The sequence below is a fragment of the Carassius auratus genome, chromosome 5, assembly GCF_003368295.1.
Source record: "Carassius auratus strain Wakin chromosome 5, ASM336829v1, whole genome shotgun sequence".
NCBI lineage: Eukaryota > Metazoa > Chordata > Actinopteri > Cypriniformes > Cyprinidae > Carassius > Carassius auratus.
This window is the reverse complement of record NC_039247.1, coordinates 26,045,980-26,065,625: the sequence shown is the minus strand read 5'-3', so window position 1 is coordinate 26,065,625 and position 19,646 is coordinate 26,045,980. Positions and strand designations below refer to the sequence as shown.

At 35.0% G+C, this 19,646-nt stretch overlaps 1 protein-coding gene across 1 annotated transcript in view; it reads left to right on the top strand.

Annotated features, from left to right (window-relative positions):
- The first annotated feature begins 1,218 nt into the window (after window positions 1–1,218).
- The window catches only part of LOC113084214 (calcium/calmodulin-dependent protein kinase type IV-like), a 49,451-nt gene continuing 31,023 nt past the window's right edge, over window positions 1,219–19,646 (top strand). Inside the window, exons 1-5 of the mRNA XM_026254806.1 lie at window positions 1,219–1,328; window positions 1,431–1,571; window positions 15,379–15,457; window positions 16,260–16,322; window positions 16,563–16,645. Of these exons, the coding sequence (XP_026110591.1) occupies window positions 1,468–1,571; window positions 15,379–15,457; window positions 16,260–16,322; window positions 16,563–16,645 (329 nt within the window). The 5' untranslated portion in view covers window positions 1,219–1,328; window positions 1,431–1,467. The remainder of the gene's footprint in view (window positions 1,329–1,430; window positions 1,572–15,378; window positions 15,458–16,259; window positions 16,323–16,562; window positions 16,646–19,646) is intronic.

Genomic DNA, 19,646 nt, shown 5'->3' with positions numbered 1-19,646 from the left:
CACAATTCATTAATTGATGGCCTCAAGTTGAGTTAATTGCTTGTTTATCATTGTAATGTTTCTATCAGCTGTTTGGACTCTCATTCTGATGGCATCCAATCACTGAGGATTTTGGTGAACTATTCCTTTAAAAAAAAAAAGTAGTTTGATTTCTTATTTTATTCTCTAAAGCCATGATATTCATACATGTTAAGTGTTCAAATATTTGGACCAATGTGCATAATATATGTGTGTGTAATATATATATATATATGTATGTATGTATATATATGTATGTATTTATGTATACACACAAACCTATATTATTTTGCATACAGATTCTACATTGCCTCCCAGTTTTTATTATTTGTATGACTGAGCCTTGAGGAAGTGAATGTGTGAGATGAGAGGGATGCTGCTGGTTAGTTGAGATTGTGGTTGTTTTGCGTTGAGCAGATACTGAACAGATGGGTCTCTCAGTGTGGAGCCCAGAACACTCCTGCACTGCTTGAGCTTTAAAGGATGACCAGTCATGCAGGCCAGCACAGATCAGGATTCAGTGTGGCTGATTTCTACCTCATAGCACTTTCAAAACACCATTGAAGGTGGTATATTTGAAAATTAAAGGAAAAGATCCTCAATATTGCACATTAAGTCTATCTTGGCAAGGAAATTGCTGTCATATAATGAAAGAAGACTGAAATAAATGTACATGCTTCGAGGTATGGGGTAAAAGTTTCAGTAAAACGTTCTGGTGTTTCAGAACAACTTCAAAAAGTTGATATCAGATGGAAATACTTGGATGTATACAGTCATATAAGTCATTCAATAATAATAATAACAGTATTGGTAGATACTATTACAGTATAGTACATTTTGCCATATTTAAATAATAGTTTTTAATACTGTAATTAATGTCCATGGAAAAATAATCCTAATTGTCAATTCAAACCTTATTCATAATATTATTTAGTTTTATGCCAAGATATCATTTCTTAATTTCTTTATTATTATTATTATTATTATTATTATTATTATTATTATTATCTTGGGCGGTGTATGCATTTATTTATCTATAGTCAGCGATTTTGAAAACTCGAGTTTGGCGCTCCAAACACAGTTAGCAAACATTATACAAACCACAGTGTTTTAAATGATTATTAATTTATGTAAGCAAGCAATCTATCTATAATAAAGCTATAAAAAATGACAGCGCCATACACGGGCGACAGTAAGACCCAGTGGAAGCCGCGCTCGCGCTCCCTGCTCGGAGAGCGACATGACAACCGCGATCAACTGACGCTACACATCCACGGCCGCCCAGAGCATCCCACCGACGTACATTACAGGTGAGGAGGAACTCTTTCGACAAAGATGTGTATCATTTGCCTCTCCGGACTGTGTGTCCGTTTTCTTCCGTGGCATTTGGTGATGTTGTTGTTTGTGTGTAGGTCGGCGCTCCGCTGATAGTGAACTGAAGCGCTGGAGATGCTGAAAGTGACCGCCTCGAGAGCCGCTCCTGAATACTGGATCGACGGATCCAAGAAAGAGACGTTGGCGGACTTCTATGAGCTGGAGTCTGAATTGGGACGGTAAGCTGAAGTGCAGCAGTATGTGCTGATGAGTTTTGGGAGTGGATGCGCCGGTGAAAGCAGCAGCTCAAACAAACGCTTATTAAAGGCGAATTTCACTGCTTGCCCCCCTAACAAAATATAACAGAACATGTAACAGGGTTGCAGTCAGATTTCGCCTAATTTAAGCTTTCACTCTGTGGTGGCACACTACAGGCTGTAGGGACCAGAGGTTGGTTCAGAATAATAAACGAATGTTTCTTATCAATATTAGTTATTAGAAGAAAAACATAATGAGTTTATGTTCATGTTTAATTTGGGTTACAAGGTTGAATAGTTGAGCTTGACAAACTCTAAAATGTGTGTAAAATGGATGAGACTAATCTAATAGTTGTCACTCCAAAGAATGTGGATTGGTGTTTTTATTTAGACACCAGTTTGTACCATATTATGTGAAATTATGTAATCAATGATGAGATGATTTAGCTGTTATAGTGGTCAGCTACTTTGGAAATGTTTCTTAGTTATTGATGATACACATATCATTTTAGTGTATACTGTAAGTATTGACACTTTCCTTTGGATTGAGCTTGGCAACAGTCAGCAACAGCAACAATAAAAAAAATTACAATTAAAAAAATAAAAAGACAAGTATATAGGGATTTGAACCTTGGTTGCTACTAGAGATCTACTAATTTGTTAATTTGTGGATTAGAAATGGAATGATTTAGCCAAAATTTAGCTGTCATGGCCAGCTAGTTTAGAAAAGTTTTTAGATGTTATTTTTTAAATGTATTTGTACACTAAGCCTATGTTAAATTCAGTATGTTCAATAAGAAAGATTAGTTTGCACATCTTTTATAAAATAGTTTTTGGTAACAGGGTTGATCTGGACCAATGTAGTCAACATTAAAAGTTTTATTAAAATTGAGTTTAATTTGGACATTCCTAGTTTTGGGACAAAGGGACACCAATTTAAACCGTTTTCATGAAAAGTGCCATGTTAAAAACTGGAATAGAAAATCCAGACAACTCATTCAATTGAATTTAATTCTGCGGAATGTCACGTGTCTGGTCTGATCTGTGTTCCATTGTTTCTTTCTTTTGACCTAGTTTTCAGTTTTTCTAGTTAATTGATTAGTTCCCACCTGTTTCTGTTCTCCCTCATTACCCCTTGTTATTTAAGCACTCGGTTTTCCTGTATTGTTTGTATGTTTCAGTTGTCTTGTCAGTGTTTCTCCTGTGCATTCTCTTTGGACATTTTAATAAAAGACAATGCATTACACAGAAATATCATTATAATATTTTATTGCTATATTATTTAGGCTTTTGCTCTTCTTTATATTTGGTCATGGGATCTATATATTTAGCAAAGGTGGATTCAACACAGAATCTCTTCTTTCTCAGGCAGGGCTGAATTCCTGTATGTGTGTCAGATATTTGCATCTGTTGAAAATATTTCTGAGACTCATGGGAAATGTTACTTCATAAGAAAAAAAGTCTCATTAGTCTACGACAGGTGTCATTAGTCTAAACCTGAGTGGTGTTTACATTGTCATTACATTGTCATTTGTCACCAGGTGATATGTGTAGTAGTAGAGGACATCTTCAAAGTGGTTCCAGGACACAGAGTCAGACACATTTGGCAGTATCATTAAATCAGCAGAACTCTGAATAGTGTACTTTGTTTGGCAAGCAATCTAGGATAAGATGCGGAAACAACTTGCTTAAACCTAGCAACATTTTTTTTTTTTTTTTTTTGTGCAAATAAATGCTTTCAAGATATGAGGCAGGTATAATTAATTTGACTGTTTATGTATATTTTGTTAAAACAATTGGAACAGTGTGACTCTTGTTACTTCCATATTCACGCACCTTGATATTTCCATGGTCCTCCATAATGCACATTAATAAAAAACTATTATATTACCATAGTGCATGTCCAAGAATCACAGTTAAGTTATAGTACTTTTTTTTTTGCTAGTGAGATCTTGCATACAGGTTTAAACAATAACATAAATGCTAAGATGTCATTTCTTATGTATTCAGACACAATATTGCTATAGAGTAGCTATTGTTTTTGTTACTGCTACCATGCACAGAAAATAAAGAATCTTTATAGGCACGTCTAACATCTTAAAAGGTTCCATTGCACAGAAGCTCTTACTGAAAGGTTCTTTGGGAAACCCAAAATGATTCTTCTGTGGCACTGTTGCAAAACCTTCTTTTTGGAACCTTTATTTTTAAGAGTGTGTGATGATTTTAGATGGTATATCGTGAACATTTGACGTTTTCAAATATCTGACTATGTGAGATTTTGTGTTCATGCTGAACCTAAATTGTCTTGGATAATCGGATTGTGGCGTTTCAGCATCTCTGGACTGGGCACAGCACGGTGTGTAGGAGGGGGAACATTCATCGATCTGTGACGGGTGGGCTATGAATTGTTGCTAAATGCCCATAAATTGCTTGCCTCTATAACAATGGCTGCCCCACACTACTATATCAGCCAAGATGAGAGTTACAGTCTGTACTTTCTAGATGCTCAGGGAGACCTGGGCCAAAGTCTAACATAGAAAGAATGCATAATCCCATTTAGGGTGTACCATGAATATATAAATGCTTGCTGTGTTTTCCTGAATAAATTGTAGGCCCTATATTAAATCAATATCTTTCCACTGAATGGAAATATGTATCCTAAAAAAGCCTTTTGTTTCATTTGTCACGTTTTTAAAAAAGTAAAAATGGCATTTGGTGAAAATTAACAAGGCCTAATTATAAAGCTGTTTGTAATCTTGTGAGGTTTTATGGCAGATGCTGAACAATCATAATCAAGGTGTTTAATTTGAGGAACGGAAACCCAGCGGATGAACGAATTAGAGCAGAGCACACGCATATGGAGCTGGTACAGCCTGCGGAAGCAAAACGAATCAACTTTGTCATCCGCTCAGCTGATAGTGATGTGTATCTGCGGGCACTTAAAGAGAAATTCAGTTAATGCAGTTAATCTCGGAATAAAATAATCACATGCATCTGTGCTGATGAGGGTGTAATATACCTGTTGATGTCATTACTTACCGGACAGCGCTGAGGCACAACATTACAAAATTAACTCATTTTCTGGAAAAATTAAATCCCTGCCAAGATGGTAGTGTGTTTGTGGGTGGTTTTCTGGGCAAAACCTTACAGTAACAGTAATGGGATCATCACGGTGCTCAAATTAATGTACAGTGACATTTGCATGGTACTCCAAGGTTCTAAAAACGTCATAGCATTATGGTAATTTTTAGGACCTTTTGTATGTGCCAAGGTGTTTTGCACATTTTTAGCAATTTCTTTGTGGTGGCTGGGTGTTCTGGATGGTTGTTGAAGTGTTGCAAGCTTATTATAGGTGGTTACTTATTGGTATAAAGAGCCCACTCCAAATCTATGATATTCAGGTCTCTAGATATGACCCAGGTCCCTTCATTCATGTAATTGATAGGATTTTTTAAATCTGTTTTGTGGTCCGCTAGGTGAAAACTGGACGTCTGATCTTAAACTATCATTTATGTGACATAAATGGTTCTTAATGTGTGCTGAAGTTTAATAATTAGGGTTATGAGTTAAATATAAGCATTAGTGATGTGTGCCTTATACAGGTAGGATAGTATAACTTTAATTTTAATACATTTTTAGCCATTTTAATACTTCGTCTTATTTATTTCAGTTAATTGCTAAGGAAACATTTCTAATTTTCATGTAATTTTTATAAGCTTAAGATTTTCATTTAATATTTTAATTTTATTCAAGCTTTAATTCAATGACCATGAATAGCTTTAGTGTAACAACATTACACTGAAACACAATGACATCAATTCCTTGTATGGACAGACAAATAAATACATACAAAGAAACAAATAATGCCGAAATAAAGAAATGCGTACAGGGTTGTAAACATGAGGGTTAGTAAATGATTTCAGAATTTCTATTTCTATTTTCTTTTGTATTCATATTCATATTTGTGCTTTACAATCTCTAACAAAAATCTCTAACCCAGTGCTAAACTAAGAATGCTATGAATAGAGATTTAAAGACGTTCATACATTAGCATTACCGGCTCATAGTTGGCTGATCATTTTGGAGTGCATGGGCTTAGAAGCTGGACTCGTGTAAAATGGGGCCAGATGCAAACCTCCCAGGTCCTGAAGAAGGCAGAATGAGCTGAATAATGAAGCCTTCCATGCTCCCAGGAGAGCTACTCTTCCTCCCTCTCACACTCACTCTCTCTCTCAGTCTCTGCCGTGATTATATAATGCTCGGAAACAGAAACAGGAGCAGCTTGTGTAACATACAATCCACACTGACTCAGCTATGCATTAAGTGCACGCGAATGCTTCTGTTAAGAATGTATGTGATGCATGCGGTTATAGTGAGGAAGCCACATTCATCCAAAACATTATTTACAGTTATACACTATCAGCACTACAGTTAGATCAAGATTAATATATTTACAGTTGCAAACCCTTTGCATGGAATTGTTGCAACTGATTCATTATCTGATTGAATTGAGTGAAACAAATTGAAACAGTCTTATTTATGCATTAAAATATGAGAAGTTTTGCTATATGGTGAATATGGTCCTGGCTATGTGTATTTTAGCATGATTGCAATGCTGCATTGACCAGTCAGAATTCAGAACTGGAACTATCCATTCTGTGAAAAAAATAATAATAATAATAAATTGTAAAATACAAACAAAAAATCAAACAAAAATGTCTGTGACAATAACCAATATCAAAGAACCATGTATATATGAATATGTTGTTAAATTATTTGGTAACACTTTATAATAACTGCATGCTATTAATCATTAGTTAAGCATTAGGAAACAGTTAACTCATCATTTATAAAGCATTAATAGACATTTATAAGCAGTTTATAAATACAGATATAAATGTTTTATACCTGATTTTAAAGCATATCTATAATGTATTTAATAATTGTTTTTTCATACTTTACATTATTTACACACCAGTTATTAAGGAGTTGTCAATGGTTCATTAAGATCACTTAGAAAATGTAAGTAAATGATTAATAAACTATTCAAATGTGCATTCATACATCTTTTTATTCAGACATATAGTAATAGTTACTTATAGTATTCATAAATTATTTAACATGTATTTCTACTGTAATTCAAGGTTAATTCAGGTAGTTATAAAACATATGTAGTTATTAGTTAAATATTTTTCTGAGCTCATCTAAAGTGAGGACTATTTATGCCTTGTAAAGCTTTTACAAATGAGATTTAAAGGCTGTTAATATTTCTATGTTCTGTATCACTGTGTGGTGTTTGTTCCTGTTTTTTGTTTAGAAGATAACTGAGCCTTTAAATATCCTTTATAAATGCTTTACAAGGCATAACTAGACTCACTTTAGATGAGCTCACATAAATAGTTAACTGACCACTACTAAATGCTTTATAACTACCTGCATTTACTACATTTCTTTTGATTTTATGAATCACTGGCAACTCCTAAATAACTGGTTTGTAAATAATGCTATACTTTATTGATAAATGATAAATTGATAATGAATAAAGTATGAAAATACAATTATTAAACACATTATAGATATGCTTTTAAATCAAGAATAAAGCATTTATATCTGTATTTATAAACTGCTTATTGCTGTCTATTAATGCTTTATAAATTATGAATTATCTGTTTACTAATGCTAAATTAATTATTAATAGTGTGCAGTTATTATAATGTGTTACCAATTATTTAAATAATTACTTGTTCAGCTGAGAAAAATGTTTAGGAATCTCACTATGCATTATTTGTTTTTGCCAAGCACACAACTTGTGAAACCAGAACTGTGGGGCGTCTGTCTGCTCACCCTACCTCTGAAAATTGTCATAAAGCTAGTTTGTGAGCTTGTTGCCTGCCTGAGTTCAATGTGCAGATCATGCCATTACATGTTATTACATTTTTTTAATGATCTAAAAATGTAATCATGGTGGACACATCTACACATGGTGCTGTAGTGTGCTAATCTTTGCAGATTTGATAATCAAAGCCCCCTTAGATTAATCATCATCACCTCGTATGTGTTTCATAATGATCTGCCATAACTGGTGGATGTAGTCATTTAGCCCTCTGCGTATCTAGCTCTCATTTACAATGTGATATTATTAATATGATGAATATTAGTTGAGCTATGGTTCATGATGGGAAGGACTACCATCTGCCAGCCTGTTTGTTTTTTAAAAGGAGTACACTATGGCTTTTTCATTTTCTGTTTCCCAGAACACGATTTGAAAGTTCAGGCTTGGTGGATCTGAACTACTCTTAGTCTCTGACCGCTCACTCATAGAGAGATTATAGACCATGTTGTACACATGAATAGCAAAAACTTTCTTAAAACAGTAAGCTTAAATTTGATTTGCAGACTTTTTACAGTTTCTGGAAGTCAAGAGTACACAAGTTGTTATCCATCCACCTGGTAAACAAATTCTGTTTGCATTTTCTCGGTCTGTTATGGCTCGTGGGCGATTCTTGGCCAGAATATGCAGGAATGTGGACCAGACTTAATGCTGATAGTTAAAAGTCTTGCTGCAAGACCCTTTTGATCTTTCTAAAAGAGATTCTGATGATTCTGAAACTTATATACTTTAAAAGTGTAATAAAAAAAACTGAATGTTTCGCACACTTAATAGCATTTTAATTACAGTTAAATTAAAATGATTTATAATTACAATTTCTATTATATTATATGAAGCCATTTTTTTAGGCACTTATATGCATATTTATATGTAATTTTATAATTACTTTTCTTGTCTTTTAAATAGTTGTACTGCCAAATTTACTGAAATGCACTTATGGTAAAGCAAAATATACTTAATTTCTATTGAATTGAATATTGTATTGATGTCATGTACTTACATTTTAATTACACATTTGTAATGATGAAGTTGCAACTTAACTGCAAGAGTTAAAATAAGTTAAAGTGGCTCTATTATGCCATTTTTAAGCTACCTTATATTGGGCATTTCCTACTGTGTTCCTACTGTTTCCTACTGTGTTCTCTGTGTGATGGTCAGTGAATTGAATGTTTTAAACTTTAAACTCGTGATTTCAAATTATTCTGTGCTTTATGCATTTGCCCACTTTCATATTCATGTCATTTTCTCTGTTTATTTGTACCACTTTATACCACTGATTATTTGTAGCTTCATCTTTTGGAAGTGAAAATAAGACAAATTCACTTTCCACTTTACATTATGCAAATGTGTTAGCTAGTGATGTATAACCATCAGTGCCAAAGAATCACTGCCACAAAATATCTTATTTTTGTAAACTGCATTTTACAAATTAGCCACTGCTCCTGGATAACTCAGTTACAAAACTGTCTAATCACCTTACAATTAAATGCCTCTAATCTCATGCAAGTGTTTAATCAAACAATGCTAAATAGTCCAATTGGGAGCTAATGAGATGGAAATCCCTCTAGCATCTCATTCCAAGGAGTGAATGCTACAGTTGAAGGAGGTTGAGACAGAGTGACTTATCAGTGGAGGATTTATTAAGATATCAACTAATCATTGTGATAAAGATAAGATCACTTACATCTTCTCAATCATCTTCTCAAAAATGTATTAACATAAATAAATACATACACACATACACATAAATAAATGACCCTGGGTCAACATAATCCTGGATTATCTTGTTCCGTTGTCATTGACAAAATGAAATCAGAATTGAACCTGTTTAACTTTTTAAACAGGTTCCATTAATTTGCATGCTTTTTTTTTTTTTTAAAGGACTTCATTAATCTTTCACTAAAAAGCTATCCCTGCTCACTGTCCACATCACAATAAATAATGTTAAGCAACAGCAAAATATCTTATTATGGTGCAGTTAATTTAAAGTCAAGTCTAACATCAATCTGTCACCAAAGATATTAGCAGGTACGCAGACCTGGTGTCCTGCTATATCTGTGTGTTTGTGTTAGGGTTATGTGTGTTGTGTTTTGAATGAGTCCATGACAGACAATTAAGATCTGTAGGGGAAGTGGCTGGTCCATTTCCTGTCATTACCCTACAAGCCAAGGATCCTCATTAATATAGATCCTCCTGCCATGTCTTTTTACTAACTTTTAATGATTAAGTGAACTGAATCATTATGAGTCCCAATCACAGGCTTCATATTAACACAGTACATTATATTTACAGACATTTCTTAGACTATAGCAGTGGTTCTCAATTCAAAGCCTCGCGCCCCCCTGCTCTGCACATTTTGTATATCCTTCTTTAACACACCTGATTCAGATTAATCAGTTTGTTAGAAGTGAGCTCCAGTCTTGAACTGTGTTCGGATTGACATGGTCCCTACACAGTGTTCATTGCTCTCTACTCCCTGATCAGGGAGAATCTGATGAAGTTTACTTCACTTTGGAACATTCATTTACGGATTTGTGCTGCGCTACGTCTTTATACACGTCATCAAGTGTGACATCATACCTCTGTAAATAAATACAAATTAAATTCACGTCTCGCGCACTTCAATGCACTTTGAATGGAACATATGCGTTCATTCGAACTGGAATCATGGCGGAATATCCTGCGATGTCCACTTCACAGGGCACTTATGTTCGAATAGAACAAACTTCTGAAGCAATAAGAGAAACAAAATGCGGAATTAAAAAGTTTTTATTAGGAGTCGTGGCAGTAGATGCAGCACAACTGTAATGACAGGTGAATAATCCTGCTCACTCTAAAGCGATACTAAAGTGCATTGGAAATGCAAACTGTGCAGAGCTATGCAGTACCATACTGAGCCTTGCCAAGCCAAATCGTACCACGCAGTGGAAAAGCGCCATAAGTACAGTAACTCAAGTACTTTAAGTGCTAAGGATCCAGATGAAGTCTAAACAGGGTCCTCTATGCACAGAGGTACTTTGCTAATTACCAGCTGATGTTGGTAGGTATATAAATTCTCTCAAATGTGGTTATATAACCAACTGAAGTCAATATTTTTGGGACCTACATGGGGATTATGTGGAGCAGATTGGAGCTTTAGACTGGTTCCTACACTCGCCTGATATCTGTTCACATGTAGAGTCAGTGGGAGTTTACGTCAGCATAGAGAGAGAGAGAGGGAGGGGATCTATAGCTGTGTGGATCTGGCACTGGTCTCCTAATGAGTACCCAGATGCTAGTTCTCGGACACTGAGTTGGCCTCTCTGCTTTAATTGCATTAGCCAAGCTGTCCACCCAAATTTCATTTATTTGCACACTGGACACTTTCCAGCTGAGATGCTTGTTTGTAACTGCTGGCTGTTGCTTGCTTCCAGCATATTGCACTGGTCCTGTGCCAGTGAAATACCGTATTAAGTGATCTGATTATGAATCAGATATTAAGAGAATGAAAGCTCACAAAGTTAAACAAACAACTAGTTGTGGGCGCTTGTTTCTGAGTGGTTTTTAGATGATTGTATTCTGGGATAAGTTAAAAGAACACACTCCGAAGTCTTTAGCAGGATTTAATAATTACACAGTGAAAAATAACTAAATAAAAAAGTGCAGCTGTGCTTGCCAGAACTTTACAGGAAAAAAATATGGTAGCAACATTTTAGAATTTACAGATTTAATTAAAATTTCCAGTAAAAAGCTTCTTAACTGATATGATTTTACTATACCAACCTATTGAAGTACTAATATAGGTTTTGTAACTTAGTAATACACTGACAACTTATAAGAAAAAACTAAGAAACAGTATTTCAATGAAAAAAACATAAAATGTGAAGTGTCATGCAGAGAATTCTGGGAATGTCAATTGATGGGTTTTTTACTGTAAATTATACAATGAATTGTTTCTTTTTCACTTTGAAAAACTGTAAATGTAACCGTATTTTACTGTAAAATTACATTAAATGTAAGGTTAGATTTGTTTTACTGTTCTGCACAGTATAGAGTAGAGCTGTAATCGTGCCTTAAACGTTAGCCCCGCCAGGGCCAGAGCCCGACAAGTACATTTTGATTGTTCATTATTCAAATGTGTGCATGCACAAACCTCTTTTGCCTTTTGTCAAGAATTAGTCATTTATACATGTTTTAATATAATTTATTCATGACTAACATAGGCTATAGGCCACTTGGAAGTTGGAACTAAGAAATAAAATAAGTCCTCTGTAACATTGTTACATCTCATACACTTAGCCTGTAAATAGCCCAATACGCCAATAAAAATGAATCTTTAATAACAAATTAAATTAAGATAAATTCTAAATTAAGATGGGTATTTGGCAATAATGAAATTAAGACAAAGGCTCAGCAGGATTTGCTTCACCACTTCTCTCCACAATCTGGCCTCAACGCAACGTTTTTTTTTGCATTTCACATTTCACATAACATGGTCAAAACTTTTCCACACCTCAGACTTTGCTTTAGTTGCTGCTGCAACCAAAACGTAATAGCCAGAGGCAAGCCTCCATTTCACCTCCTAAGCATCCATTTTGGCCCTACAATGTTTCTGCAAAATCGTAGGCTATTACCCTGCTTCTTGCATGTTTTGCAACACTTTCAAAGTAAAATGTTGATTAAAATGTAGTTGGTGTTTTACTGCCACTAGTGTATGTATAGATGAGTTTTTGTAATGTTTTACTGAAATTTAAACCGTTGCTAAGTCAAAAGAGTCCATCCCCTGATGATATGGTTGTACATGTATGCATGTCAATAATGATTATTTTGGTAATTGAGTAATCGGATTATCATTCTGCCGATTAATCGAGCAATCTGATAATTATAATTATAATTTGTATTAATTTTTTAGACCTTAGTAAACAGCAACCATTAAAATTACTTAAAATACATATATAATAGCAATGAGGCAATAATTTGTTCAAATAAAGCATCAAAAGCAAGTAATCATATGGTTTTATTGAACAAAACTGGTAAAATTAATGTATTATAAACAATAGAGCTAATGTACATTACGCATTATAACAAATGACTGCAGAGGGCACCAGCAGCCTGACGATTGTTTTACAGTTTACATCGCAATCCTTGGTTTATATTGACTAAACAACATTTAATTCAAATATCCACTTTATCTTTAATATTTTGCTTGTTTCTTTAAAACAGAAATGTTATAGCCACTGTAATTTCTTGAATATGTGGAAATCAAAACGTGGAAATTCGAAGTGAGGGTTTACGTTTTTATTTTGAAATCGCAGTTGGAGAGTAATGGCTTATTTAAAGATCTTGTGTTTTGGTACAGTGCATGTTGAAATGTATATTCATCAGAGGATCAGATCAGTGGTTTAGTGTCTAGGGTCTGCAGGGAAGGAAAATAGAAGTAAGAGTACAAGAGTACGGTTGCCCAGGTGGACCAGCCGATGGTGACACTGCTCTAAGGTAGGTTTAAGTACATGCCAAGGCAATACTTAACTACAGTTTCATCCTATTTCGTATTCGCTAAAAGTTTCATGTCCATGTAGAATTATATAGTATGGAAATAAAAATTGTATGCATTTTTAAAGGGTTTTTAAAACACTCTTTTTTTTTTGTACGAAAGAAACCATTTAAGTGCTTCAACAAAATTGTGAGCTGATATTTGATAGTTATTTTGTCGTATGTTTGTTGTATTTAAAAGCACACATTAGCTGCATCACAAATAATGCACGATAGACTATCCATACTATCCGACATGATAAATGTTATTGTGACAACATTTCCATGCCTCGAAACGTGACGATGAACGAAGCGAACTGTGATTGGTTGTTTGACATGTCGGTCAGTGAAAGCTGCCGTGAATTCCAGACCTTTAGCCATCAGTCTGAAGGTCTGGCTATGTGTGACTAGGGAGGGGCCAACAACCAGTCTGGGGTTGAACAGAAATCTTCATTATTTCAATATAAAAATTTGTTTGACCATAAAGTACTGCATTTCAATGCCCAAAACACAACTCAGTACAACTGTTTTAAACTTAATTGTAATTGAGATTGAGATGTGAATTAGAGCAAGTAATACTGAGTGAATATGACATATGACCATTTTTGTATTAATCCCTTCTTCCAGGCATTTTAATAAAGGTGCTCACTATAGCTTTATTGTACAGTCAGCTTGGTTCTTTTTCTCAACGCCCCCAAAAGCTTGTTCTCCATCATTGCATACTAATGGTTGAGACATGCAAATAATTAAATATTTCAAAGTTTAGTCAACCTTCACTGATATTTTATTATATTGTATTATATTATTCACTGATTTTATATAATCAATGAACAGTGAATGTTTAAAATTCTGTTAGTTGACCAAATAAATTAATTGCAACAGTTCTACCAATACTTACATTTACTCTGTACGAAGGTACAAAGGCTTTTTTTTGTACTTTACCAAATAATATATATATATATTTTTTTTGCATATTTCCTAGTACAAGTGCACTGTGCTCAATTTTACTTGTGCATTCAATTACAAAAAAAGTACATATCAGCTTGTGCCTTATATTCTGATCTCAATTGCAGAATATTTTAGTACATGCAGTTGAGAGACGTTCTTCCGCAGTGGCAAAAATGGAGAAGCTCAGAAGGAGATTCTTCCCTCACACTATTAGACTACTAAACATGAACATTAAAAACACTGCACTTTAGAGACTCTGGTAGTGTAGGGTTACCCAATAACTCTCTGCACACTGCACTTTTTTTTTAGATAAACTTTTTTAGATAAACTAGCTATGCAACTCATCCTCACTGCACATCTGCACACTGCACATCATCTATGTAGTAGTTTATTATATTAATTAATGTTTCATTATTTGTATTTAATTTTCTTCATATTTTTTACTTATAATTTTTGGGTGTATTTCATTATTTGTATTTAATTTTCTCTCTCTCTCTCTCTCTCTCACTCTCTTTTTTGCACAGTCTAAAAAGAGTATGCCAGACCTACATTTCACTGCTTGTTGTATTGTACGTGAAAAATAAAATCTTGAATCTTCTTAAATGTGATGCATATAATACAAAAATGCATGCACATTTTTGATAATTTTATTTTATAATTTTATGACTTTACTGACGCCAGAACTGCAATGTTGAAAGCTCATAGTTTCTTGTGCGTTTTATATCTGGTGAAGTGATATAGAGTGTGTGCCACATATTCAGGTACAGTTGAAGAGTGTGCGCTGTGAGCAAAGTCAAACGGCTGACAGGACAGGAAAAGTTTTTCTAAGTTTTACTGACATAACAACATCTCATCAGACCACAGTTTACTGTTGTTCTACTGAAACTCATTTAACATCTGTACCTTTTCCGCGCTCTGCGCCTGGCGCTGAGGCAAAGTGTTAAAAAGTCTATAACAGGTCTCTGTTTGTTATGATTGTAAAGAGATACAGCTTAATGAATATCTTGTCAAAAGAAAAAGAGACAAAAACTGCAATTGTGAGTGCTCTGCCCCTGGACTCTTTACAAACTCTTTACAACTTTGATAATAATAAGAAATTTTTCTTGATCACCAAATCTGTGTATTACAATGATTTTTTTTTAAGCATCGTGTGAATCTGAAGACTAGAGTAATGGCTGCTGAAAAATCAGCTTTGCCATCACAGAAATAAATTACATATTAAAATATATAGAAATAGAAAATTTCTTTTTTTATTATTGTAATAATATTTCTGTTTTAAATGTATTGCAATCAAATAAATGAATGTAGCCTTGGTAAGCATGACAGAATTTTTCTAAAAATACCTAAATTATTTACCGATATTTGAACTGTAGTGTATTGAAGATAAATGTGCCCTATTAATCTGTGGAACGGAGTCATTGCTCTTTCTCTCTCTTGCAGGGGAGCCACATCAGTGGTGTTCCGATGCCGTCAGAAAGGCACCCAGAAGCACTATGCTGCGAAAATGCTGAAAAAAACAGTAAGTGCACTGACACATTTCTCTCCACATGTTACCAGGCTTTGTTCTCTTGCCTTTTTTCTGCCTCCTATTGCCAAGGAGTTTCCTTCCATCTTAACAGACCTCAATGTTGTTGCCTTCCATTTCTCTACATTACTCTGATGCATGATGGGTAATAACTGCTGTCAGCCAGAGCTGTTTTCAGAGCAATACATACATTTCTATTTACATCATCATTTGTGCTTTTTGTGCATTGTGCTTCTAATGCATTTGTATTTATATTATGTTACTTGTGTGCTATAATATATAGTGCATTACATTGTTAGCCACTGCATATAAATGTTGTGTACATTGTGTACAAGTTACCGCAAAAACTACTGAACAGTAGCGGACAGAGAAAAAAATAGAACGAGAAAAACAAACATGAACAAAGTTTTATTTATTTATTTACTTGTTTATGAACAGCAAGAAACTATATATATATATATATATATATATATATATATATATATATATATATATATTCACATTTTTGAATTTCCTTACCCTCAAATCGTTCCAAATCTATATGAAAGTCATTTGCAGAATTCCCTTTAAATGTTCTTGAGGACAAGTGCTTGGTTTTCTTTCTTTCTTTCTTTCTTTCTTTCTTTCTTTCTTTCTTTCTTTCTTTCTTTCTTTCTTTCTTTCTTTCTTTCTTTCTTTCTTTCTTTCTTTCCTCAGTGAGTTGATGTTGCTATTACACTTTAGTTGATTGTAATGGCTTTATAAGTGTGCACCTTGTTCACTTTGTACTCAGACAATAACTTGGCTGTTCTTGCAGGTTGACAAGAAGATTGTACGAACGGAGATAGGTGTATTGCTGCGCCTCTCTCATCCAAATATAGTAAGTCTAAAGGGGCAGTTACAGTGTTTCACAGCCTAAAATATGCATAAATCTACAAGAACACTCACTTAGATGTTCACCCTGTCTCTGCAGTACTGACTGTGTTTGATTTAGTAAGCGTTATGCAAATGTTAGTCTGACATTATGGCTATCGTAGTCTACATCAATAATTCATCATGTATTGTTTTTGAATTCCTCCAGTGAAATGCTCTCTCTTTTTTTCATGCCGTTTTCTGTCAGATCAAACTGAAGGAAATCTTTGAGACCCCTGCGGAGATTAGTCTTGTGCTAGAACTTGTTACCGGTGGAGAATTATTTGACAGGTCAGTTCACCATGGGGGTAAAGTGCTACATGCAAATAATGGCTGATTAAGTTGTAAACTGGGTGCTGTGCAGTGACACTTTCTCCCAGAACTGTAATTAAGTGTGTCTGCTAAGGCAACAATCACTATTTCTATTGCTCATACTTAGAGTTAGAACTTTTTCATCCTAACTTATTTGTGATACCGATATGACACCTTGATGAGGAAAGCACGCATACTTTTAGAATTGTCATTTGTGATGTACATTTGAATTTAATTAAATCCTTTAATTTAACTAATATACAGTGTGTACATATATATATATATATATATATATATATATATATATATATGTATTTATATATTCTTTACACTAATTTGGTGATTTACTAATTAGTTTCTTCATTTAGCAGATGCTTTTATCCAAAGCGACTTACAGTGCATTTAGGCTATCATTTTTTACCTATCATGTGTTCCCAGGGAATCGAACCCCCAACCTTGCATTGCTCTACCAATTGAGCTACAGGAACACTTTTATTAATTTTTTCCCCTTCATGTCATGTGCGGGGCTCCATATTATTATTATTATTATTTTTATTTATTTTTTATTTTTATATATATATATATATATATATATATATATATATATATATATATATATATATATATATATATATATATATATATATATTATTAAAGTTGCACCAGCAAAGTTGAACCTGCTAAAATGTCATGGTAAAAAGCAAAAAAGTTTTAAAATCTAAATTGTTTTATTCAAATCAAAAAATATTATTTACTATTACTGAATCAATGTAAATTATTTTATAACAACAAAATTATTTTTAGTCTGTGGTTAAATCCAATAGAAATTTTTTTAACATAACAACTGCAGGTTCTTACGTTGCAGAACACATGCAACCACATACAGGGGCATCTCAATAAATTAGAACGTCGTGGAAAGATCATTTATTTCAGTAGTTCAACTCAAATTGTGATACATGTTGTATTAAATAAATTCAGACTGAAGTAGTCTTTGGTTCTTTTAATTGTGACGATTTTGGCTCACATTTAACAAAAACCCACCAATTCACTATCTCAACAAATTAGAATACTTCATAAGACCAATAAAACACAATGTTTTTAAGTGAATTGTGGGCCATCTGGAAAGTATGTTCATTTACTGTGCATGTACACAATACTTGGTAGGGGCTCCTTTTGCTTTAATTACTGCCTCAATTCAGCGTGGCATGGAGGTGATCAGTTTGTGGCACTGCTGAGGTGGTATGGAAGCCCAGGTTTCTTTGACTGTGGCCTTCAGCTCATCTGCATTTTTTGGTCTCTTGTTTCTCATTTTCCTCTTGACAATACCCCATAGATTCACTCTGGGGTTCAGGTCTGGTGAGTTTGCTGGCCAGTCAAGCACACCAACACCATGGTCATTTAACCAACTTATCCTGCTGGAAAATGAAATCAGCAAAGCTTAGTGAGCAGAAGGAAGCATGAAGTGCTCCATATTTATTGGTAAATGGGTGCAGTGACTTTGGTTTTAAAAAAACACAATGGACCAACACCAGCAGATGACATTGCACCCCAAATCATCACAGACTCTGGAAACTTAACACTGGACTATAAGCAATTTGGCTATGAGCTTCTCCACCCTTCCCCCAGACTCTAGGACCTTGGTTTCCAAATGAAATACAAAACTTGCTCTCATCTGAAAAAAAGGACTTTAGACCACTGGGCAACAGTCCAGTTCTTCTTCTCCTTAGCTCGGGTAAGATGCCTCTGACGTTGTCTGTGGTTTAGGATTGGCTGAACAAGAGGAATACTACAACTCTAGCCAAATTCCTCGACACGTCTGTGTGTGGTGGCTCTTGATGTCTTGACCGCAGCCTCAGTCCATTCCTTGTGAAGTTCACTGAAATTCTTGAATCGATTTTGCTTGACAATCCTCATAAGGCTGCGGTTCTCTCGGTTGGTTGTGCATCTTTTTCTTCCACACCTTTTCCTTCCACTCAACTTTCTGGTAACATGCTTGGATACAGCACTCTGTGAACAGCCAGCTTCTTTAGCAATGAATTTAATATATATATTAAATTATCCGGGTGAGTAGGGTACGCTGGCGCGTTCTGGCTGCCGCTCCTCTCTCTCTCTCTCTCTGGGATGCAGCGTGCTTTCTTCATGTTTGTCGGGAAATTGTTTTTCTTGGTGTTGGCCTGGTGACTGTCTATCGGCTCTGTGGACTCACAGATAGGCTTATTGGGAGCTGATTCAGACGAAGCTTTAATGAACATGGCCTTACAGTACACCTCTCGCCAGCTCTTATCCTTGAAGCGGAATTACTATCTGTCGGGGGACACCTACGACCGCTGTGACAGGGCTGGATTACTTCGGCCCAAGCGGTATATTCATCGGAGCACAGGACAAAGTTACATCTCTTCCTCGTCATCTTCCATCCCAGTTTTGAACTGCCGACGAAGGACTACAAGACTGTCATCCTCCGGGGTTGATCTTACTTACTTTTCTGCTCTGCCGTATGAGCGGCAGTTCTGTGATGCGCCGTCTACAAGCCCTTTAAAAGCCGCGTTACTGAACGCGCGCTCAGTGAACAACAAAGCTCTATTACTGGCGGATTTTATCATGGACAATAAGCTGGACTTGTTTTTCATCACGGAAACATGGCACAAACAGGACGATGGTTTTCTTTCCCCCAGCGGGCTTTGGACTCATTGACGTTTCACGAACTACAGGTAGAGGTGGTGGTATTATAGTTCTTTACAAACTGCAATACAAGATTCACCCTGTGTACGTTCCTCCTTTTAAAACTTTTGAATGTCTTGTTTTAAATGTGTCGGATACTCACTCTGCTCTCCATTCTGCCATGGTCACTATCTACCGACCTCCTAAACTGAATAAGGACTTTCTGTCTGAGTTTGCTTATCTTCTTTCTATATTGTCTGTCAGATTTAAGAGAATTTTGATTCTGGGTGATTTTAACTTGCATGTAGATCAGAAAGCCTGT